This window comes from Balaenoptera ricei, chromosome 8 (genome assembly GCF_028023285.1).
Source record: "Balaenoptera ricei isolate mBalRic1 chromosome 8, mBalRic1.hap2, whole genome shotgun sequence".
Taxonomy (NCBI): Eukaryota; Metazoa; Chordata; class Mammalia; order Artiodactyla; family Balaenopteridae; genus Balaenoptera; species Balaenoptera ricei.
In genome coordinates, this window is record NC_082646.1 from 104,555,120 (window position 1) to 104,579,121 (window position 24,002).

A 24,002-nucleotide genomic window follows, 5' to 3' on the forward strand; every position below is an offset into this window, starting at 1 on the left:
ATTTGTTTAATGGGTACACAGTTTCAGATTTGCAAGATAAAATAGTGCTGGACAATTTCACAACATTGTTTCACAACAATGCAAATATACTTAACATTACTGAACTATACGATGAAAAATTGCTAAGATGGTAAACTTTGTGGGTTTTCACCACAATAAAATAAATGGGAAAAAAAAAAGAGAAAGAGTGGGGCTGCAAAGGTCATTTAGTCTGATATTCCCAACTCAAAGATGAGAAAACTGAAGCCCAGAGAGGAGTGACTTGCCCAGGTACAGAACCCTGGCAGGACCAAATCAGTACAGGCTTGGCAGATGGTAAAATGTGACACAGCAGCGCAATGTGTGAGGCCAGGGTGGGGCTGGGCTCAGGCTCAGTGACTGTGGTTGGTGCTGGCTTTTAAGAGGTGGCCACCCGGGCTTCCCTGGTGGCGCAGTGGTTGAGAATCTGCCTGCCAATGCAGGGGACACGGGTTCGAGCCCTGGTCTGGGAAGATCCCACATGCCGCGGAGCAACTGGGCCCGTGCGCCACAACTACTGAGCCTGCGTGTCTGGAGCCTGTGCTCCGCAACAAGAGAGGCCGCGATAGTGAGAGGCCCGCGCACCGTGATGAAGAGTGGCCCCCGCTTGCCGCAACTAGAGGAAGCCCTCGCACAGAAACGAAGACCCAACACAGCCAAAATAAATAATTAATTAATTAAAGGTGCTAATAATTAAAAACAAAAAAAAAACAAAACAAAAAAAAAAAAAAAAAAAAGAGGTGGCCACCCGTGCAGCACTACTTAGAGAGACCTGAGTGGGTTATCTAGAAAATTCACTTAAGAGGAACAATTCCTGTGTGGCTGATGTGAGCTAACCTTCCCCCCCCAACTCCAAAAGCCAAAGCCCTGAGCTCCCCCCATACCCACCCCCAGAAGCCTGCAGAGCAGGGGTGAGGGCACCCCCCACGGGGTAAAGGTGAGAAACAAACCTAGATTAAAATCCTGCTCCGCCACTGCCTGAGCCTGTTTCTACATCCCTGAAAAACAGGGAAGGACCGAATGCAGCATCCGGGACGTGGCAGGTGGTGAGTAGAAAGCATCTAGGAAGCTGGCTAATACCGTGGGCTCTGGAGCTGGGCTCATTTATTCCTATTCTGGGGCCACCATTTCCTGTGTGACCTCATGGTGCCTCAGTCGATTCATCTGCAAAATGAGGAAAACAGTACCTCATAGGGTTGTCCTGAGGATTAAGTGAATTCGTTCACTTAAACGGCCTGGAACTAGCCCCGGGACACAGTAAGTGCTCAGCTATTAGGTATTGTTGGGAGATACTGACGCCAGAGTGTAAGGGTCACAGGCACCCCCCAGGCATCTCAGCTACTGTTTGCTCACCTTGCCTCACCTGGGCATGACAACAGGGAATGCTATTGCAGGGGCAGGCAGAGCACATCTGGCGTGGGGATTCTCTGCCAGGTTGCCTGAAATGTTGCCTGGTGTCTCCTTGGTGCTGGGTGTGGCTGGACCAGGAGCACAGAAGCTCAGGGCAGGAACGGGCAGCTCCAGGGCCCAGACTTTCATCCTCCTTTGTCCCCTGGCTGACCCAGGATTGACCCAGGACAGAAAGAGACTGGTATGCAGGAGAGGACATAGGTGACCCCATATAATGTGACAGGATACACCCTTCCCTGACATCCTCCATCGCCTTCCTTGCTTTACTTCCTCCATCTGACACTGTGGATGTCACCCGTGCATTGTTTTTATTGCCAGTCTCCCCGTGAGAGTCTCAGCTCAAACGAGGTACCCCCAGCACCAGGAACAGTGTCTGGCATATGAGTTGCCCAGCGTTTGTTGAGTGAATGAATGAACGTCTGTGACAGGAGACCTAACCAGTGAACATCCGAGGGGGCTGGGGAGACAGAAGGGATTCAAATCACAAGTGGAGTAGGGGGGAGGGCTGGGAAGAGAGGGAGAATGTTGGAGGCGGGAGAGCAAGAGGGAAAAGGCTACTGGCTGGAGAGAGTGATAGGGTGGTGGTGGGGGGCCTCGACCTACCAGCTGAGTGGCCCCAAGGTCTCAGGCCAACAGAGAAGTCCCCTCGAGGGATCACCAGCCCCAGTAAATACTGACCCAGAAGCTGCTACGCCCCACCCCCACAAGGAAGGACACCAACTGGCCTGGGCCCACATGCCTACTTGTGGGGAGGGGATCAGGCCCCACAAGGCACCTCCCAAGCCCTACCCTGGGTCCTCAGAGGACCGGGCCACTCTACCTTCTTCCACCTCTGACTACTGTCCCTTGACCAGGGCGGGAAAAACCAGAGCTACCACAGGCCTTGCTGTGATGCTGGCAGACATCAACAATCAATCCTGCCTTTGCCCTGCACGCACCAGGCAACCCTGGTGCTCTGACTCCGAGCTCCAGGCTTCCGTGACACCTGGCAGGGAGACGGGAAGGGGATCTGCCCAAGATGCCCTGTGAGGCAGCGACAGAGCCCCCGTTCTCCTGACAGCAGACCACTTCTCGGGAGAAGGAGCTGGGCTCATCCCCCAATAACCTACTGCCCCACGCAACACTGGGGAGGACTCGGTTGGTGCTCCCTCCAGCAATCCCTTCAGGATTTGGGTTTAATCCCAAGCACGAGGGCGGGCAAGGAAAGGATTTTGTTTCATTCCTTCAGATGCCCAAGCCTTGGCCCAAGCCCCAGGGCGCAGGAGTGAAGGCGCGTGGCTGCCTGCTCTCTACCAACAAAGCCGTCCTTTATTAAATAGAGATCGCGTTACATTCCATTCAGAGGAGGAAATCGGACGTGGTGAGGGATGTGTCCAGGTTGGACCCCGGTACTGAGTAGGCTGCAAGGGGTGAGGAGGGGCCCGGGGCCTGCCTGCCCCACCCCAGTCCTGTGTACGGGGCTGGGCGATCTCAGCCCCCGTCGTCTGAATGGCCATCCACAGCTGAAAACAGGCCCGGGGAATCCTGAGGCCTGTCTGTGTTTTACTTTGGGAGGAAAGTGCCCCAATCCTCCCAGCAGTGGTGGGGGCAAAGGCTCCTTGCAGCATAGGGCTCAGCTGGCGGGAAGGAGGAAGGTCGAGAGGGCGGGCGGGAGCAGGGCCCCTGATACATCTTAAGAATGTTGTGGGGTCATTCTCAGGCAGATACAGGATGGAGTGGAAGACAGCCAGCGAGGCCCCCGTCCGCTCCTCCTAGCTCTGCTGCCCCGTGGGCACAGCAGGCCCACCTGGGAACGAGGCGAAGGACGGCCACAAGGGGGTGCTGGTGCCCAGGGCTTGGGAAAGGGGGTGGTGGGGAGAGACCCTGGAGATCTCGCCAGTGAGGCACCTGCAGGCAGCAGCTCCTGGGACTGGGGAGGGGGTGCTGGCTGCCCCAGGGGTGCCCTCCCAAGGGCTGAGCCCCTTTGTACGGCTCCCAGCTCCTTGGTCTTTGGTGCTTTCTTGAAAGTCTCCTGGTGGCTGTAGTACTATGAGGGAGGAGAGGTCACCTCCTGAGGTCCTGTCCTGGGATGGACGTTTGGTGCCGGCTCAGTGCTGCCTCCATGGCCTGGCCATTTGTCCCTCTGTTCAGCTTCTGGCTCAGGGCTGGCTCTAGGACCCCGTCTGTCTGTCTGTCTCTCCTGGGGCAGGTGTTGGCTCCAGCTCAGAGGCCCCCTCCAGGCCTGGGCCATGCCCTAGGCCTCCTGGGGGAAGAAGCCAAGCTTGGCCAGCGACATCTCCTTCCTCAGCCTTGTGATCTCCCAGAACATGGGCTCCGCTGCAGGCAGAGAGAGAGGGTGGATAGCTCGGTGCCCACTCAGGGTCACCTCAGGCAGATGGCCTGGCCTCTCCCCGGCTCTGGGCAGCGCAGCTGGCGGGCACCCTAGGACTCCCCAGTCCCTCAGCACAGATCTCAGTGAGTAGCCAGACCTCTTTGAGGTTCCACTCTGAGGGCTTGCAGCCCGGGAGGCATGGAGGTGACGGTCACCTCCACAGCCTGACACGCACACGCATGTACACACTGCCACACACTTGGACAGGCTGCAAATGCTCTCCAACCCCTGCTCCCAGAGCTCTCCAGTGACCCTGAGCAGGGCCCATCCCCGGCCTGGCAGAATGGGGGCAGGGGGACAACGGGTGGACAGAGGACTTGTTGGGCAAGGGCGGGAGTGTCTACAGGCGGAGGTGGGCGAGCCGTGTTCAGCCACCACTGGGAGGCCCGCACGGCGGGAGAGGCGAGGAGATTCACAGGGGAGGCCCCATCGTGTAGGCCAGGCCAGTAACGGGAATGCCGTCCCTACAGGCCCAGGGGGCTGGAGAGGTTTCTGAACGGGAGAAAGCAGCTGGATCCAGGTATGTGGGGGCGTCAGGCTGGCTTTCCTGGTGAGGCAGAGCCCAGGAGGCACCTTCCGCTCTTCCTCTCTCCACAGGGCTCAGCAACAGGAGCTTCCGGATCGCTTTGCTAATCCACGACCTTCTCTCTCGCAGAGTCCTCGCTCCGACGGGGGGCAGCAAAGCCCTGGGGTTGGCCCGGCCGCCCCGCCCCGCCCCGCCCCGCCCTTCCCCTCCCGGGCGCCACCCCCAGCGGCCACCAGGGGGCGCTCACCGTCCTGCCGCACCAGGCCTTGCTGGATGTAGCGGATGTAGGTGAAGAAGTTGCACACGGCCGTGATCTGTGGGCAGAGGAGGCAGGGTGTGACCCCCCGGCCCTCACACTTGCCACCCCCCCCCAAAAAAAAAAAAGCCAGGGCAGATCGCAGACCAGAGCGGGAAGCCCCACGTCCTGTGAGACTCAGATAACTCTGGGCTCTAAAGTTACGGTCAACAGCAGCAATACTAGTACTCCTAATAAAAACGATCGCGACAACTAAGCGTGGTCAACAGCAGCAATACTAGTACTCCTAATAAAAACGATCGCGACAACTAAGCGTAATCAAGTACGCGTATCCGGTGCGGCAGACGTGCCTATCGTTCCCAGTCTACACGTGGGGAGGGCTGAGGCTCCAAGAACGACCCCACAACGACTGCGGAGGCCATGGAGCCTCCACTTATTAAGTGGCTGAGCTGCAAGGTGAAACCCGGCAGGCGCCTAGAAGCCACGCTCCCCTGAGGGGCCTGCTTGCTCTGGCTACTGGAGGCCCCAGCCAGCCGGGCCTTACCAGGTGCTATTCGTAATGCCAGGAAAGGTGAGGGGATCCGAAGCTGCTCACCCGGCCGCCCTGGATCCCCACCTGAAGCCCCCAGTCTGACCTGAGGCCTGCTGCGTGCCAGGCCCTGCGCCAGGCACTGGGGACCCTGAGCTGGATCAGACCTGATCCCTGTCACGAAGACTCTCATACCGTGGAGAGGGTGCTGTCAGCGCCCTTCCCAGGCCCCTTCCCCAGGCTGGGGCCCCATCTCCCCACCGCTGAGAGTGTGGGCTGCTGATGCCTGCTGGTGCCCCTCTGCACCCCATACCCTCACAGACTTCAGCCAATGACTGACAGGCATGTGGGGTATAAAAGGCCACGCCCTTGCCTCAGGGTGGAACCCACTCTGGGCTCCAGAGCCCCTGTGGATCAGGCTGAAGCCAGACTCCAGCTGAAGCCTCACCTTTGCCTGTCCTTCCCCCCACCCCCATTCTGCCTCCTGAGAATTGCACACCATCTCGATCTTAGGCTCTGCTTCTAGGGCACCCAACCTAACACAGGGTGGAAGGCAGCTGGCAGCGGTGCCCACAACTGCCCATACTGAATATCCAGCACTTTGGGGGAGGGACATCAAGTGTGTGGGGGCCACAGGCTGGGGAGTGGAGAAAGCTGAGGGAGGGGCGATGCTCCTGCTGGGCCCTCAAACACACAGGAGCCCTTGCCAGGAGGACAAAATTGGGTGCAGGGGGTTGGTGGCCCTGGCAAAGGCAGGGAGGTGTGAGAGAGGCCAGGTGAGGGGACTAACCCAGTATGGTCAAGGTGCCGCCTGGGAGGGCTGAGGAAGGGCTGCGCAGGGCCGGATGGGATGGGCAGGAGAAGCTTGAGTCCCAGGCCCTGGCCTTGCTCAGTGGCCAGTAGGCCCTACCAGAGGCCCGTGAGTAGGGAATGGTGGGGAGGCAGTGGGGCTCTCTCCCCAGGGCTGCGCTCTGGGGACAGAACTTTCTTCTCCCTGTGGATTCCACACTCCTTGGTCTCATCAGGGTGGGGACCACATCCTAGAACTTCACACCCTTCCCCTCTGCCTTCCCAGCTCTGCCCAGGACAGCAGACACATAGGCCTGGCAGAACAACGTTCTAGATGTAATTTTCTAGGCATGGGAGCGTCTGGCCCAGATCCCCTCGTTGGGATCAGAAAAAACAGAGGTGACCCATGGCCACCGAACAAGGCTCTGGGCACAGATGCAGGGGGTGGAGACTGCAGCAGTAAGAGACTGGATCCAGGATGGGGAGACCTCGGGTCTAGGCTGAGTGGCCTGGGGTGCACCCCTTTCCTTTCTAAGGCTCAGACTCCCTCTCTGTAATGGGAGCTCAGCTCACAGCTGGGGGATTCGCCAGAACAACGTGCTGCGCTGCCCTGCAGAGGCTGTCGGGACCAGACAAGCTGACTGTGCTGGTCAGTCTGCTGCCTGATGGTGAGGCCATTTGCCCACTTTAGTGCCATCAGGCACCTCTAGTAGGTCAAGGGGAGGAGATGGTTCCTCTAAGAGGACCTTCCACACCATGTCACCTTTGCACCAAGCTTCAGAGTTTTCCAAACTTTTGTTCTTTCCAATCTTCTTCACTGTCTTTGAAGGGACAGAGGAACGGGGTCCACCCCATCCTCATCCCAGCTCAGTGAGGCCCCTTGATCCAGTGACCCTCACCTGGGTCACTCGGCAGGCCTTGTGTGACAGACAAGCCTCAGAACCTTCTCCAAAGCCTGGGGCCGGAGCCAGGAGTCAGGAGCCTGGAACTCTAGTGTCACTCCCTTGATTAGGTTATATTAAATGACAGAGCTGATGGGTGTCACTCCCACGATTACTTTTCGGCAAGCAAGAAAATGGCTACCTCAGTCCTTCAACCACAAGGAACTGACTTCTGCCAACAACATGTGAGCTCAGAAGAGGACCCTGAGCGCCAGAAAGGATGCAGTCGCTGATACCGTGACTGCAGTCCATGAGGCCCTGAGCAGAGGACCCAGCTAAGCTGTGCCCAGACTCCTACCCAGGGAGTCTGTGAGATAATAAATCGATGCCACTAAGTTTATGGTAATTTGTCACACAGCAATAGCAAACAAATACACTGGCTTGGCTGTGTGGCCCAAGTCATTCTCGTACCTCTCTGAGCCTGTGCCCTGCTCTGTAGATTGTAGGTTGTGCAGCCTGGGGCTCAGAGTCCCAGCCCAGGGAGCCTCTAAGGAGCCAGGTAACACTCCCCTTGGATGACTCACTCTGGCCCGGGAGGACGGTGAGATGTAGTAGTGGCTCTCGGAGTCCCCAAGCCGGATTCGGTGACGACAGGCGCAGGCCAGGCCACTCAGGGCACATGTACTAGGGAAAAGCAGACCTCAGGACCATGGGGACGGCTGGGGCTCGCCCACCCAGCTCATCCAGGGAGGATGCAGCAGCCAGGGAAGGCACAGAGGGAGGGGGAGGCAAACAGGCATCAGGGTGGGGCCTGGCATCCTTTCCCCTGGTCCCAGCTTCCCAAGGAGCCTGGAGCCAGGCCAAGGAGGGGGGCAGTCTCAGAAGTCCCTGGGGGAGACCTTCAAACCAAGCTGGACCCCATCCCTCAACCCCTCACCTCACCCCTGTTGGGCAGGAGAGCTTGGTCAACCTCAGGCCAGGTGTACCAAAGCTCCACCCTCTGCCGCCCCTAAAAATGCTGCCCCCTACTTTACTGGGGCCCTCAGACCCAGTCACCCCTTCCTCCTAAGCAGGAGAACTAAGCAGGAGTCTTCTCTCTCCTCCACTTAGGTCACCAAGTCCCCAGGCTAGGTTCTGCCTGTAGGACCTTTTGCCCGGATGCCCTCAGTTCCTTCCAACCAGCCTTCTGCCTCATCTCCACCCTTCTTCTCCATGTTACAGCCAGGGGCTACTCCAAAAACCCGCATCTAGCCCATTACCTTTCCCTGATGCTTCCCTACTGCCCAGGAAATAGTTATGGAGATCCCGAGTAAAGGAAGGTTAAATAGGCTCCTTGGTTGTGGGACTTATCAGAGCCTTTGCTGCCTCCAGGTTCTCTGTGACTCTCTGATTGAACCAGGGAACCCTCTTTTCAGGGAACGTTAATCGATGATTTGTGAAATGCTGGCCTCAGTGGGTTAAAGCCCAAACCTCATTTGAGGCCCTTCACACTCTGGCCCCAAACACCCGCTGTGGCCTCAGCCCCAACCCCATGCCCACCCACCCCACTGCTCCGCCCACCAACCCAGTGGTGTTTCCATTAATATTCCAGCTTCTCATACCTTCACTCATTCTGTTGCCTCTGCCTGAAAGGTCCTTCCCTGCTCGGCAAACTGCTATTCATCTTTTAAAACCCGGCTCAAATGTTCCCCTCCGTGACAAGGCTCCCACCCAGGGGCCTCCCTCGCAGGCCCCAGTCCCTGCCCTTGCTCCATGCTAGCAGTTTTGCTCTGCTGCTGGCCCTGCCCAATGCCAGCTGAGAAGCAGGGAGGACAAGATGCCAGGGCCATCGGGTCATTGTCAGGAGGTGGAGTCAAAAAATGACATCACTTACGTGTCGATCGGGGCCCGGAACCCACTGTGGGAGAGAGGGAGTAGGAGAGGGTGCAGGTCAGGCCAGCCAGGAAGGGGGAGACCCGGCTCCACGCCTGGAGGCAGCATGTCTGCCGAAGATGCCTCCTTGCCCTGCGCGGAGGCGGCTACTGTCCCTCTCCGGTCAGGTGCCCTTGCCCACCCCCAGGTCCCACTGCAGGACCCAGCGGGCAGGCCTGAGGTTCAGTCCTCCCTGGCCGCCCCCTTGGTGCAGCCCAAGGCTATGCGGGCCTTTCCCAGGGGGCAGGGCGCTAAGCTTACTTGGTGCGGCCACACTCGACAGCGGCCACCTTCACCGCGGGCAGTGTCTGCGAAGCCGCGGGCTCGATGGTCAGCGTGTTGTCCTCCACGGCGGCCCGTACCAGGGCTGAGAGCTGCGGTAGAGCAGGGCGGAGTGGGAGGTGGTGAGGGGCTGGCCGCCGGCTGCGGGGCCGGGCCCCCCGGCGGGCCGCCCTCTGCCTGCCTCACCTCCTGCATGGTGAAGTCCAGGCAGGGGCCCACGTCCTCCCGGTACACCCTTTCCAGGAAGGGGGAGGTCTTGTCCAGGGTGGGCGATTCCCTCCAGGCCTGGAACTCTGCAAATAGGGTCGTGTCCACCTGTGGGGGAAGGCGAGCTGGGTGTGTGGGGGGGTCAGGGCACTGGGGGGCCAGCATGGCAGAGACAGGCAGAGCCCCAGGAGGCGGGGAGCCAGGGAGGATGCAGGACAGGCCCCAGCGGGCCTGTCCCCTGTAGCCATGCAGGGGATCCGAGTCCCAAAGAAGAACTCTTCTCTTCCCCTTGCACAGAAGAATTTAGATTCGGAACTCAAAAGTTTCACTTCCAAGTGTGTTGGAGGTGTGTTGCCAGTTTCTTGGCGCTACAGAATTAGACTTGGGTCCAGGGTCTCATTCTGAAGACCCTCGCTGCCTCCTTGAGGAGGGAAAGCTGAAGAGTGACCCTGCAGGTACCCGCAGGTACACACAAGGACCTGCTGGGACGCACAGCACACACAGGCATGCACACACGGAAAGGAACACACACAACTTGCTGGCTGCGCTGGGGCACATGCAGAGGGAGAGGCTGGGAGGGGGCAGAGGGGGCGGCCCCTCTCCGGAGCCTTTACCTGTCGGGAAAAGGAGAGAGAGGTAGCAGAGGTGGGGCCCACGGGCAGCTCCCCAGGCGGGAGCTGCCAGGCCGGCTCGTAGGTGAGGTGAACCGCCTTGCTGGGGACCACGCAGAGGAGCAGGGAGAGGAGGGGGGGCAACCCGGGCTGGGCCGGCAGGACAGACAGACAGACAGACAGACAGGTGCACAGAGACAGACAGAGGAAGGAGATTATTAGAGTCCGGCCGGAAGCTTAGAGCTCAGAAGGGGATGGAGAGGCCTGGCCCACGCCTCCTCCCTGTATGCTCGGGAGGCCTGGGGCAGGGCAGAGCTGGGGCCACCTTGGCATCAGAGACTCCAGGAAGCTGAATCCCACTACAGCCTTCAGGGGCGTCCGCTGGGTGCAGCCCTGAGCTGAGCTCCTGACATCCACGTCCTGTGGCCCCAGGAAACCCCATTTACGCGAGGAGACTGAGGTGCTGACAAGCGGCTTCACTTGCCCAAAGACCCACGGCCGAGGACGTCACAGCCATTGTCCCGCCTGGACCAGGTGCCCCATGTACCCTACTGAGGGCCAAACACCTCATATCACAGGGAATTCGCTCAGCCCTCACAGCCAGAGGACACACAGGCCCAGAGAGGGCAGGACAGGCTCCTGGTCGCACAGCGGGGTTCAGGCGGGTCCCCACTGGGCACCGCTGCCTGGCTGACAGTGGGCACTGCCTCCCTTTCCTATGACCTCTGCCTGCCCACTGCCCCTCACCTCTTTGCCCTCCTTGTCCGGGGTGAGGGCGTGTCCTACCACGGGGCACACGGCGGGGCAGAGGGCGCTGCTGGTGCTCTTATGACGCAAGTGGCCCTTGCGGGGTCCGGCCTTGGTGGGGCTGAGCAGCTGTGGGTGGAGCTCGCGGTTAGGAGAGGCTGGTGTGGACGTGATGACCAGTGTCTTCAAGGCTGTCACCTCTGCTTGCAGCATGTCGATCTGGCCGGGAGAGATGGTTGTCAATATTAACCCAGGGCTGAGGCTGCCCCGGCTGCCACTGCCTGCCACCCCAGCTCAGGAAAGACCACCCTGAGCACCTAACCCCACCTGTTATCCTCGGAACAGCCTCTGAGTTGGGGGCTGAGATACCCATTTCATAGATAGGGAAACTGAGGCTCAGAGGAGACACAGCCTGGCTGAGGTCATACTGGAAGCCAGGACTCTGTTAGGTGCACGTATCTGGGAGCTGGCTGGGTCTCCCACTGAGGGGCCCCCAGGAGCCAGGAACAGCCCAGCTCTCATATTTTGCAGATGGGTAAATGGGCTCCAAGGGATAAATCTACTTGCCCAGGCTCACACAGCCAGACTGAGGTTTCTGCTTTGTAAAAGGGGTATGGGAGGAAGGAAAAGAAACTACAATGGCCACGGGATCCTCCCAGCCCCTGAAAAGGCCCCAGAAAGGTCTCCGTGGTTCAGCAGAAACACAGCTTGAGTCCCAGGGAGCTGGGCTCCCACTGCAGCGGGCACGTTTCAGCGGGGCCATCTCGGATGCCTCTGCCCCGCCCTGCTGGGCCCCCAGGCCATGCGAGGGTCCGATGTGGGGGGGGGGGTAGCGAAGGCCGGCGCTCGCAGGGCTCAGAGGCGGGCAGGAGGTCTGGGCTGGCGGGTGCCTCACCTTGCCCCGCGTCTCCTTCAGCTGCTTTTCTGACGCTGCCTGCTTCATGTTGGCTTCTCGGACCATCTTGTGGGCTTCCTGGGAAGAGAGCAGGCTCCAGGTGAGGGGGGAGGCGCTGGCGGAGGCCCAGCTGAGCCATCCCGCAGCCCGCGCCCGGCCCTGCACCTCGAACAGGCTGGCCGTGAGCTCCTCCAGCTCCTGCTCCAGCTGCGTGCGCACCCTGGACAGCCGCTCACACTCCGCATCCTTCAGCCTCAGCTCCTGGGGGGGCGGGGGTGGGCACGAGGGGGGGAGCTGTCAGCGCCCCCGCGGTCCCGGGCCTGGCGCCGTTCCCGGGGTCACCTTACGTGCGCCTCGGGGCCCCGAGCCTGCTTCCTCTGTGGTTCTACAGTTTAGAATGCTTTTTCCATTTAGCTCAGAGCATGAAGTTGCACCCCAACTGTCAGTCTGTTAGAGCCTGGGACCGGTTTTCAGAGATGTCACGACTTCTAAAAGTTGTTTAAAAGTCACAAGAAAAACCGTTTCTCCTTTGTTTGTGCTGCCCTCCTGCCCAGCACAGGCCTGGCACGTAGGTGGCCTTGACAGGAACGTGACATCTCTGGGCGTTGGGTGAGAGCCCACGGCTCCTCAGGCCGGCCCCTCATCCCCCCACCACCCCCCCGCCCCCGCCCCCACCCTCAGAGCCCACCTTCTGGGCTTTGTGCAGTTCCTCCTTCAGGAACTCCGAGCCCTTCTCTCGGATCTCCATGGAAGAGCTGCGCAGACGCAACACGTCCAGCCGGCTGGCCGCAGGGTCCTCCTCGCCTTGGGCCTCCTTCCCTGCAGGGGTCTCCACCAGGCTTCCCAGGGACTCCCTGTGGCTTTTGCAGGGGCCCACACTCTTCCAGGGGACTGGGACAGCTTCGAGGGGCGGTGGGTGGCCCTCGTCCGGGTGGGGCTGGCTGTGAGGCAAAGAGCAGATACAGGGTGGTGTCCCGAGGCCTGGAGAGCTGAGGCCAGGGACCAGCCTTGGGCAATGCACCTGCCACTCTGGGCCTCAGTCTCCCCAACTGTAAAATAGGCCATCACGGGGGTTGTCACAAGGGCAGAATGACCAAGCACAGGGTCTCCTGGGGGCAATGACAGGACTCATTCATCTTTGTCAACCATCCCCTCCAGCCCAGGACCACAGTAGGTGCTCAGCACACAGCAGGTGCTTGTTTGCCCAGCAGGTATTGTAAATGCATCAGTGTCAAGAGCCTGAGTTTCCTCCTGTATAAAATGGGGACAGGGCTTCCCTGGTGGCGCAGTGGTTGAGAATCTGCCTGCTAATGCAGGGGACACGGGTTCGAGCCCTGGTCTGGGAAGATCCCACATGCCACGGAGCAGCTGGACCCGTGAGCCACAACTACTGAGCCTGCGCGTCTGGAGCCTGTGCCCCGCAACGGGAGGGGCCGCGATAGTGAAAAGGCCCGCGCACCGCAATGAAGAGCGGTCCCCGCACCGCGATGCAGAGTGGCCCCCGCTTGCCGCAACTAGAGAAAGCCCTCGCACGAACCGAAGACCCAAACACAAACAAAAATAAATAAATAAATAATAAAAAAAAAGTAGCTATAAAATGGGGACAATCCCAATGGCCCTACCTCAAGGGTCACTGAGTGGATCAGAGATGTGCAGAAAACCTTGGCACATGAGATGATTAAGTGGGAACTGCCTTCATTGCTATTGCTTATGCATATTTTATGCAAATTCGACCCCATTTAGGGTGGACCAGAGAGGAAGGACCTAGCCAGGGCAGGCAGGGCCGGCTGAGGCAGGAAGATTCTGCAAACAGCCTGGGCAAGACAGCCCCACTTCCTGCCCTCTGGACCGTGTAGGGGGGCAGTCCCAGCTCTCTGCTTGGTCTGCCTTGTGACCTCAGGCAAACACCCCCTCTCTCTGGGTCTCAGGGCCCTCCTCCCTCTGAAGCTGAAGACCCTAGAGGTGGTGCGGGGTGGGGGCCGCCAGCCGCTGCCCACCTCCCATCCACGTGCCCCCCTTCGCAGCAGACCTGAGGAGGGAGGGGAGGAGAGGGCTGGGCCGTGGTGGTTTGTGCCAAGACAGCACCCTGGACTCGCTCACTCAGCAAAAGCCGGCGGCTCCTGAGCCAGCAGCTTCTGAGCTGCAGTGGCTGGGCCGAGGCTGGGGGCTGGGCTGTTGATAGCAGTGGGGAAGTGGAGGGGAGGGGGCCAAGAGGGGCCCACACAGGAGGGAGGAAAGACAGGGCCAAGGGGTCATGAAATTCAGGATCGCGGAGGGGAAGTAAGACAAGGCTAGGGTCTGTCCGGTCCCACCTCCCTGTCTTCTGGACCCTGGGACAGTCACTAAGCAGCCCCGGAGCCTCAGTTTGCCCTTAGGTAACACAGAGGGCACCCAGGGAACCCAGCAATGAGCCCACCCCCGACCCTCCGCATGGCCCTGTCCAGCTGCCCAGCCCAGCCTGCCGTCTGCTGGAACTGGCCCGGAGTGTGGCCTCAAGGTTCCTGGGGCTGGGTCCTGCCTTGCTAGGACGTGGGGCTTTGATGAATAAAGTTGGAACACACACCCACCACTCCATCAACAGTGTTTATGCCGGACAGGGATCTTTCCTAATACCTTGCTTGGGGGGTCTAGTCGGTAAGGGGGGATCCCTGAAGCTTAAGGGTCTCTGGCAGTACTGTGGCAGCCCCAGGCTGGGGTCTGCACCCAGGGGACTCATGGGGGTGCTCTGCCCATGTTATCTCATTTAAAACTCTCAGCAGCATTCGTGGTATTATTCCCATTCTACAGTTGAGGGACTGATGCTCAGAGAGGTAATGGGACTTGCCCGGGGCCACACAGCTAGTCGGTGGCACTGGTGGGACAGGCGGCCAGGTCTTCAGCCTAGGCCCAAAGCTCTCCAGCCACAGCGGACAGGCAGGTGGGGTGTGGGCCGTAGAATTGTGCATCTGCCTCGGGATCAAGAGCCGCTGGGCCCAGGGGCATCCAGGAGGCTCCTCCCTGGCTGTGAAAGGAAAATCTGACCCAATTCCAGCCCAGACTGGCTTCTCAGCCTCTGCTCAGGCAGAGAAACTGCCTCCCAGGAGGGAGGCCAGGACTGGGGGAGCTGTGGCTGAGAGCACAGGCCAGCTGGGCACGGCCGGGTCCATGCCAGGCTCTGACCTGGGGTCCACGCGAGCCCCTGGGAAAGTTGCTGAAATTCTTTCAACCTGCTTCCCCGCCTGTGGGATGGCAGTAAAACCTGCAGGGACACACTAAGAATCCAATGAGGAAGTCACTGGCTACAGCACCAGGTAAATAGTGGGCTATCCACAGGCACGTTTGCCAGGTACCTCCTCCACCTCCACCATCCCTGCCCGGGCTCTTGTGTCCTGCACCTGAAACCCCAGGCCCCGGGGATGTACCCACTGTGGGAGCCTGGAGGCCTGGGCCCCAGCCCCACTTCCTCAGTTGAGAGAACGGCCATAGTCACTCAGGCTTGGTGGGGACCCCATCTCGGGACTGCCCACTACAATAGAATGAGCAGGAACTACAGGCCAAGGGCAGGGGTTGACTCAGGGACAGCACAGGGCACAGGGCAGGATCCCAGTTCTCAGACACCTAGCCCCATAACAAGGACCACCCCGACATTGCCAACACCCCCTGCCTAGGGGAACAAGGCCGCCAGCCCCTCCCATGAGGCCTGAGCCTCGTCCACCAGTGTGGTCTGGGCCTCTGGCCACAGTGAAGGACTCTCCAGCTGGTCCCAAGGGCACGGGCTGGGGGTGTGTCCAGACAGCCCCCATCATTTTCCTAACAGGCTCACTTTGGCCTAATTCTGGGGGGATGGCGCCCTATTTTGCAGCCAGAGGAAACAGTGGTCCAGGGAGGCCTGAGACAGAGTGTGATACCCTCCCCCTCTCCCTGGTGGAAAAGCCCACGAGCAAATCCTCATGGCAGAAGGCGTGGGAACAGCAGGACCACCCTGTGGTCACCAAATGCCCAATGCCTGGGCCAGGGGTGCAGAAGCAGGAGGGGAGGAGGGTCCACCCTGTACTGAAATCTGCAGACCCTGCCCCTCACACTTCTGGGCTATGAGGCCAGCTCCTGTGACTCAAAGTTCAGGTGAAGGAGGGACCCCAGGCCCCTCGGGTCCACCCAAGCCGGAATCCGCTATCTTCCACACACGTCAGTCTCCTAGACCAGAGGCCCGAAAATCCAGGTGTGAGTGCCTGGGGGCTGGGGAGCTCACTCCTTGGGCAAGCACGGGTTACCACTGAAGTAGGGCTGCTCTGCACCTCCCCTTCCAGCCCAGGTCCACGGCCCTGTGCGCAAACCTTCTCAGACCCCATTCCCTGCAGACACAGAGTTCAGTGTCCAGGACACGCAGCAGGGCCGGCTAGGAAGGGTTCTGCTCGGGTAGGGGGGTGGGAGATAATAAGAGTCAAGGTCAGAGGTAGGTGGAGGCAGCCAACATCCCCCATCCCGAAGCCAGCTCCGCGGCCTAGAGCCCAGGGCAGTTCATACAGGAAAGGCCCCACTGGGTGACTTCCCCAGGAAACACACAAGGCAGGGGAAAGCAGTAACCTCAGTCCTCAGCCCCCAGGCCACCCCTAGGAGGGCCAGCAGGGCTTTTGTCCCCAAGCAGAAAAAATGGCGAAATGAGGACCACCCCTGGATTCTATGGTCCCCAGTCACCCAGCAACCCCACTGGGCCAGGAGGGCCTGAACGGAGCCCACTCCCGGGGCCAGAAGGGCCCAGGTAGCGTCCTGCATACCCTTTCCCAGCCCCAGCCCAACCAGCCAGCCATGGGGTCCTTCTGCCCTAACCTCCCCCTCTCTGCCCCCCAGTGCCCAGGTCACCTCTTTGAGTTAAAGACCCCTCCCCTGTGCTAACAGGCACAGTGGGTTCATTAAGCAAGCAGCGGGGAAGCCAGTGAGGGAAGCACTGAAAACCAGGGGAAGGAGAGGGTTGGGAGGGCAGACTGGGACCCTCACCTTCTGCCTGGGGCCACCAAACCGAGTTCCAGGGTGACTACAGCTGGTCTGGTCTGCAGGAATTCCAACCCAGGGCCCAGCTCAGGAACAGCCGCGGCACAGGGGCCCGGTTCGGAATCACGCTCATACACTTATGGGCAGTCCAGTAAGCCCTGAGACACTGAGGCCGACAGGCAAGTGACTCTCGTCCAGAGGCCAAGGGGGTCCCAGGAAAGGTTTCGTGTGTTGGGTCCCCGAGCAACCAGCAAGCCCAGCCAGGCTCAGCCTACAGAGCGGCCAAGTCTTCAGCTCCAGACCCACAAACAGATCAGATTCTCAAGCTCCTGTTCACGTCCACGCCAGCCCACCACTCCACATCTCCACAGACGTCATCATGTGTTAACTCGCGATGCTGCTACAGGGAGATGCTCTCCCCAGCCCAGTTTGAACGACGAGGCACCCGAGGTTCAGAGAGGGATGGCGACCTGGCTGGAACACACAGCAAGGAAGTGGCAGTGGGGAAACTGAACCCAGAGTCCAGGCACTAGTGCATCATGTGAACTGTCACCCAAAAAAGTCCGGACTGGCGGAAAGGGGATGAATGGTGGTTTCAGAGAAGTGAGGCAGGATGCAGACGGGGGTTTGAGGAAGTTTGAGATAGTGCTCGAGTGGTGGTGGTGCGGTTCCACCCAAGGCTGCTGTTCTAGCCAGGCAGGCTCTGGGCTGGGAGGGGACACACAGAGGGGACACACGGAGACAAAAGACTTGGGTGGGGGTGGGGAGGAAATCAGGGGAGGACCAGGGGCTGGAGAGGGGAACAGAACAAAAGTTGCAGTAATTAATGTAATGAAAAACCGAGGACAAGGTGAATGAGAACAGCAGTGCCCACGACATGACTGAGGAACTGGGAGGGGGTCTTTCAGGGAGGGGAAGGGGCGTGGCTGAGGCATTTGGGAAGTGGTGGCTGAGGGGAGGCACCAGCCCAGAGGGAGCAGCTGCAGCCCTGAGCCTGGACGAGGGATGGGTGAGAGGGGAGCTGAGGGCCAGAGAGCGAGCCTGGAGACCTGAACAGGAGCCATCAGAGGGCCTGGAGGGGAGGGTTCCAGAAGAATGAGAGAACAGTGTCATACGTGGCAACAGAAGAATGCTGGGAAGTGAGCCGAGCGGGACCCCTGGTATAGGAGAGGGTGGGCCTGGACCACTCCAGGAAGGGGGAAGCAGGTGTATGCCTGGTAGGACAGGGAGCAGGAGGGAGGAGGAGGTCAGGAACAGCTTCAGGGTGGTAAGCAGGGAGGTCAGAACACCTGAGGCAGGTGGGCCAGGCCAAGCCTCTCCCTGCCATAGCCCCAGGCCTGCCAGCCCAGCCCAGCGCAGCTCAGCCCTGATGAGCAAGGGAATCCAGCCCTGTGTCTCCACCGGAGGTGGCACAAGGCCTGAAAGGGTGCAGGGCTCCCTCCTCTACTGAGGTAGAGCAGGGCACATGGCACACACCTCACATCTGCCTGTTTAGTCCTAGAAGGATCTGACACCCCAAGCCCTCAAACATCCAACACATATGCAGTGAGCACCTATCGTGTGCCAGGCACTCCACCGGCCCGGACCCACCCAATGTGCACAGATTCTGGCAGCCACATCACCAAGCCCCCTTCTCATCACAGTTGAATTCATTTTGCTTCCCTTCCCCCACCCTGTTGAGCACAAATCCCGTGTGGGGAGAGTCTAGGACAAGCAGGACTCTACTGAGCGCCACAGACAGGTGTGCTGATTAAGGGACAGCAGGAGAGACATTTCCATCTGTTGAGGGCGAGGCGGGAGGTAGTTAAATCATGGAGGGCTTCCAGGAGGAGGCGACAGTGAAGGTTGCACAACCCCTTTCTCCTGCTCTTGACCCTGGAGCCCCTAGGCCATACTTCAGATGCCATTTCAGAGCCTGGAGTTCCCTGTGACTTATTCCTTAAAGGCAGGACCTCACAGATCCAAGCTCCTTAGGATAGCCAAGGCCCAGAACAGTTAGGTGACTTTCTCAAGATCTCACAGCCCATCTGTAGCCCTGCATCCTGCCTGCAGCAAAGACACAGTCCCCCATCCCTGGGAGGTTGGGGTGGTCTTTCTCATTCCTGGGCAGTCTATCAGAGCCTGTCCCTCCCTTTCCAGGGAGGTATGATTAGCCCCATCTGTCAGATGGGGAAACCGAGACTGAGGGGCTACACCAATGTCAAGTGGCCCCTTAGTGGCAGAAAGCGAGCCCAGAACCCAAACTCTTGGCTCTGATGACCAAGTCTCAAGTGCCCAGCACTGTGTTAGCAGCAGAAGTACCCCAGTCGCCATCCTCACCCCATCACCACGAAGCCGGCTTGGCACCCAAGACTATGGACAGGGGACACTGTGGGGGAGGGGGAGGGGAGCAGTCCTGTTTTGGGGGAGCCACCTCTGGGTTCTGAGTTCAGGGCCCACACTCAAAAGGAGGCCCAAGGAAGAGGGTCCATCTGAGCTCCTGTAGAGTCCTGCCACTTCCACCCACCCCAGGGGAGCAGCCCTGGGTCCAGGGCCAAGAAGGTGAACCGGCACTATGACCTGGCCATTAACAGAGCAGTCACCCAAGAGACATACCTCTGCTGTCTTCCAGGTAAGGAAACCAAGCCCCAGAGACATCAATGGCTTAGCCAGAGTCACCAACTCCTCACCTCTCCTAGCCTAGGAGGAAGGATCCCAAGTATGCACTCGCCCAGAGTTGTCACAGCAGCTCAGTCAGTTACCTGGGCAAGCGTGACCTGAGCAGCATCCCTCCCAGCTGCTGCTGGGGTCTGGGTGAGCTCCTAGGACACCAGGACCCCAGCGGGTGCTGGCAGCTTGGCCCCTGCCTCCAATATCCAAGTAAGGGGTCCATGAAAAGGCAGAGCTCAAGGTAACCCCAAAACTCTGCCTCTCACTCCCCAGATGCCCAGCTCCTCATTCTGCCCCTCATGCTTTCCATCTGCATTTATGAAGCACCTACTATGTGCTCTGCACCCAGCTACACCCTGCGGGATCCAAGTAAGCCACACTTAGGATCAAGCGGGGGTCAGCTTGGCAGCCTGGTCCATCCAGAAGGGTCCTGGGACTCTTGGCTCCAGCCTTTAAAGTGAGCCTCCATCTACTGGCACCTCCCAGACTTGCCTGTCTGGCTCCGGCCTGGACGCCTCCAGGAAAGGACACTCTCTGGGCCTGGATTACCTCCACCACACAACCCGCACGTTTCACCTTGAGGCTCAGAGCAGTGAGGCCATACTCTCAAGATCACACAGCAACTCGGTGGCTGTGTTTTGCCTGGGTGCACCCAACACAAGGGGTCACGAGCTTCCTCCAGAAGCTCCTCAAACATGGTTTACCCCAGGTGGGATCGCCCTAGGGATCGCTCCAGCTGTCACCAACCCACCTCAACCACGTTCTCCCTAAGCTCAGTCTCCTTCCCCCAGGGCGCAATTCCAAAAGAATCCAGGCTCTGCTTAACTCTCTCCCTTTAAGAGTCTCACGTGTCTCCACACCTCACCCCTACCAGGAGCCCATTCTCTCAGGAGCCCCTGCTGGCGATGACTCCCCAGCCCTCCCCTAGCATCTCAGCTCGAACTTCGAACTTCGCTAGGTGCCATGGAGTAAAGTGGATCCAGCCTGCATCAGAACTCTCCAGCCCGCCAGCCTCTCCAGTGGGGCTTCCCTCACTCCCCGGCTGTGGCTGGGAGGAGCCCTGTCCTGGGACCACCCATCTGGCCCCGTTCTTTCCAGGAGTACAACCCACCCCCACTCTGGCCACATCTCCGCCAGGACCTGGTCTTTCCAGGCTATGGGGAGGAAGAAGTGTTTACCCAACTCCATGAGAAGGCCACAGCTTTTTTGCACATACAGGGAAAGGGTCCCACACCTGGTTGCCCAGGGACTGGGACCACCCCTGAGAATCAAGGAACAGATATGGGTACTGGAGCCACCAGTCCAGGGCCCAGAGTCTGCGCTGCACCCCTCCAGGCTGCAGGGAGGTCCCACCTACCTTTGAGCTCAGCAGGTTCCAGGAGCCCCAGATGGAAGTTCACCAACTTGCAAGCGAATGTGGCAGAGACCCAGTCCCCCCTTTCGCAAATGCACTGCTTTTCAAGGGTTCACTCAGCCTGGGGGTCCCTCCTCTGGGTGCTTATCCCAGGCTTACTCTGGCTTGCACTCCGCCGCACACCCCCTTGCCCCCATCTCACTTGCGCTCCGGACAAGCTAGGAGTTGGCGCTGTCACTCCGGGATGGTCAGCAGCCCACCCTTCACAATTCCTGCCCCCAGAGAGACCCCCTGAACCCTCCATGCCGAATGTTCTTCCACCCCCAGTCGCGAACCGGCTCGCCAGTCCTCGTGCTACAGCACGGGCAGGGATGGGGGCGCAGAGCACCTCCCGGTGGAGGTGCACACACTGCAGGGACCCCCGGCCCGCACCGTCCCACCCCCGGAGGCAGCCGCGGCCCGACCCCGCGCGGACCTACCCGCTCCACATACTGGCGCCTCGGGGCGCCCGGGCGTCGTTTCCCCGCGCCGCCGCCGCGATCACCCAGCGATCTCCCCGCGCCGCCCCCGCCGCGTCCCCGCCCGCAGCCGACTCCGCCCCGGGCCAGCCGGGCTGCCCCGCCGCCTGTCAGTCTTGCCCGCTGCCTGTGGGTCTTTACGGCCCGGGCTCGCGCGCCGGACCCCAGTCCCTCCGCGACCCTGCCCTCGGCGGGTCACGTGGCCGAGGGGTGGCCCGAGGACACGTGCCCTGCCCCGCCCCTCCGGCGGCCGACGCGGAGAGCTCGCGCGCGCTCCCGGCCCAGCCCCGCTCCGGCCGCCCGCCCCGGACAGTGAGACGGGCCCGAGTGGGGGAGGAGCCGGTCCCCATCATCCTGCGGCCAGCACTGCTCTCCGACGCTCCCAGCTTACTCCGCTCCAGACATCCGGCGCCCAGCGCGGCGCAGCGCAGCACCCTCCCAGGACCACCCCTGCTCAAGAGCCTACCACGGCTCCGGGCTTTCAGCTCCCAGATTCTTAGCGGACTGTCACTCAAGGCCGGCAGACACCCTCCCACCCCCTCACCCGGCCCTCCGGCCATCACTCCTTCCCTGGCCTCCCTGCTCTGCGCCTGTCTCTGGGCAACTTCCCTCCTGGTGAGAAGGGGGGCTGACCCCAAAACTAGTTTTCTCCCTCCTACTGAGTGCTTTTTCTGAGAGGGGCCCCACCTTTGGCCCAAGTCTCCAACCCCAACCCCGCCCCTCCCCCCCCCCACCAGGGGCCTCCCTTCCTGCTCTAAACAGATTCTGCCCGTCCTTACCTTTGCCCACCATATACTCTCTGGGAGAATTGCGCGCGCGCGCACACACACACACACACACACACACACACCTGTCAGGTCCCACATCCTCTGCAAATTCCCTGAACGCTGGTCTAGCCTGTCCCTCAACTCCTCTGTCCCTCTGTCACTTTCCTGAGCCCTGACCATCAGCCTCAACTTCAACCTGGGGCTGATCCAGTGAGAGCATAACCCCGCTTCTCTCCTGCCAGGGACCACGGCTCCCACCCTCCGTGTCTAGAGGAGGCCTGGGAGGATGGGAGGAAGTATTTCCCTTCCAGATATTGCTAGAACTTGGGGCATTACCCTCAGACCCGGAGCTGGGGCCCCAGGCTTGAGTTTGTCAGGTCTTCATCTGGGGCATGCATTTTAAATACATGCATTCAACCACCCCTTCTGAGCACAAACTATGGGCCATACAAGGGCTGGGGACCCAAAAGGAAACTGCATAGACACAGGCTCTGTCCTCCTGGGGCTCCACGATGGTGGAGAGACGTGGGGTGGGGACCTCCACTTCCAGGGCCACTGCCTGCCCAGGGCACACCTTGCGAAGTGAGTGGTGTCTTAGTTCAAAATAGAGAATGGTACTCCTTTCCTAGGTGGGCACGGCCCACGCCAAGGTACAGGACTTGGTCAGTGGAGGGCAAGCCAGACTTGATGTCTGGCTCTCATGCCCCCTTGGCTGGTACCTTGTGCAGTGAACAACCTGGGCAGCCCTCTGTGACGTCCTTTTCATTCTGCCCAGACCTCCTTCACTCTGCAGGGCAATTGTTTCCACAGCTGTGGTTTCCCAAGGACAGGGACCAAGTCCTCCTTAGGGCTGTATTTCTCTACCCACCGCAGCCCAGCCCAGGGTCTGGCCCAAAGGAGATGTCATTATGTTTGTTGACGAATCCTTCACCAAATAGTCTTGAGCAACTGCTGTCTTCCTGGACCTTGCTCTGTTCACTCTTTAGGGGAATGGGGAGGGGATGACACAAAAGGAGCTCAGAACACGGCGCTTACCCTCCAAGTCTTCACAAGCCCAGGCAGGAGATAAGACCTGGTCCAAGTCGTGGTAACCCGGACTGGTGGGAGATAAGGGGTGGAGGGGGTGTCAGTCCAGGGCTATGGCCCCAGAGGAAGAGTCCTCAGCCCGGGAGGACTGGTGGGCTGGGGAGACTCTTGAATGAGGCTTTGAAGGACAAGTGTGGGGTCACTGTCACCACCCCAATTACTAGCCAAAAATATCCCATGATCTATGCAGCTGCTTAGGACTCCCAAGGCCTCACTAGCTCCTCCCACAACTCCTCAGTTGAAAAGGATGGGCTCAGAGAAGTTAAGGAACCTGCCCAATGTCACACAGCCAGGGATGGAGGGGCTGTGACCCCTTATACCGGTTTTCTGAAAAAACAGCCCAGAAACCAGAGGGCTCTCTGGCAGCGGCAGCTACATGCTGTCGGGCAACAAGAGGAGCCTACTAGGTGCCTGACCAGCAGGTGGGGAGGAAAAAATAAAAGATGTCTCCTCTGCCCCCAAGCCACTGCCCTTCCCAAACTTCCCCCCTCACCCCTGCCATCCTTATCCCCAGCCTGGCAGCCTTGGCCACAGACCCATCCAGGAGACTGCCAGCCTAGATGACCCAGGCCCTGATTCTGGACTTCAGTTCACTGTGTGACCAAGAGTGAGTGTCTTGCCCTCTCTGAGCCTCAGATGCTACATCTGTACAATCACCAAGTTGGACGAGACAATCAGGGCCACCCCTGGTGCTGACCTTGTAGAATGCTCATGAAATTCCTCATAGTTCTATGCCAGTCCCCTGTCTGGAGCCCCGCCTCTCACCCCTCCCCCAATGCCCCTGCTGAGTGGCAAAATTCCCCTATCCCCTCCGCTCACCTGTCTGTGTCCCAGGGCTGCTCTCCCAAGTTGCCCTTGAGTGCAAGGCCCAAACCTGATGGGGCGTAGCGGACAGTCCCTGATCTCATTGCCAGGAACACAGGGCATTTTTCTCGGGCAGGACACTCAGTGCTCTCCTTAGCGGGGTCCATGGCTGGAGGGCCAGACAGAGAGTCCCTCCGGAGACTGCCAGGCGGGGAGGTGGCAGGAACCTTCTCCCCACTCCCAGGCTGAGACTCACACTAACCTTTGCTATCTCTGGGGAGCAGTGGCCTGTGAGGGAGGCTCCTCCCAGACAGGCCTCTATCTCCTTAAACCCAGTAATTATTAACTGCCGTGGCTCAGCGGGCAGCAGACGATGCTGGGCCCCCCTCCTAAGGAAGGTGAGATACCTTGAAGGGAGGTGGG

The 24,002-nt window shown here is 59.8% G+C and overlaps 1 protein-coding gene across 7 annotated transcripts; it reads right to left on the bottom strand.

Moving 5' to 3' along the window:
* Window positions 1–2,714: 2,714 nt before the first annotated feature.
* RAB3IL1 (RAB3A interacting protein like 1) lies at window positions 2,715–23,746 on the bottom strand. 7 transcript variants are annotated; one of them, XM_059931755.1, is made up of 11 exons: window positions 23,595–23,746; window positions 12,122–12,374; window positions 11,599–11,694; window positions 11,434–11,511; window positions 10,539–10,757; window positions 9,160–9,288; window positions 8,953–9,065; window positions 8,654–8,677; window positions 7,365–7,464; window positions 4,573–4,639; window positions 2,715–3,744 (listed from the first exon to the last, which is right to left on the bottom strand). In XM_059931755.1, exons 1-11 carry the CDS (start codon window positions 23,744–23,746, stop codon window positions 3,662–3,664), a joined length of 1,314 nt encoding a protein of 437 aa, XP_059787738.1. In that variant the 3' UTR covers window positions 2,715–3,661. The 7 variants fall into 7 exon arrangements, with proteins under 7 accessions (XP_059787738.1, XP_059787736.1, XP_059787741.1 ...); XM_059931753.1 differs by having other exon boundaries at window positions 7,252–7,464; XM_059931758.1 differs by lacking the exon at window positions 23,595–23,746 and adding an exon at window positions 20,884–21,125.
* Between the last annotated feature and the right edge of the window lie 256 nt (window positions 23,747–24,002).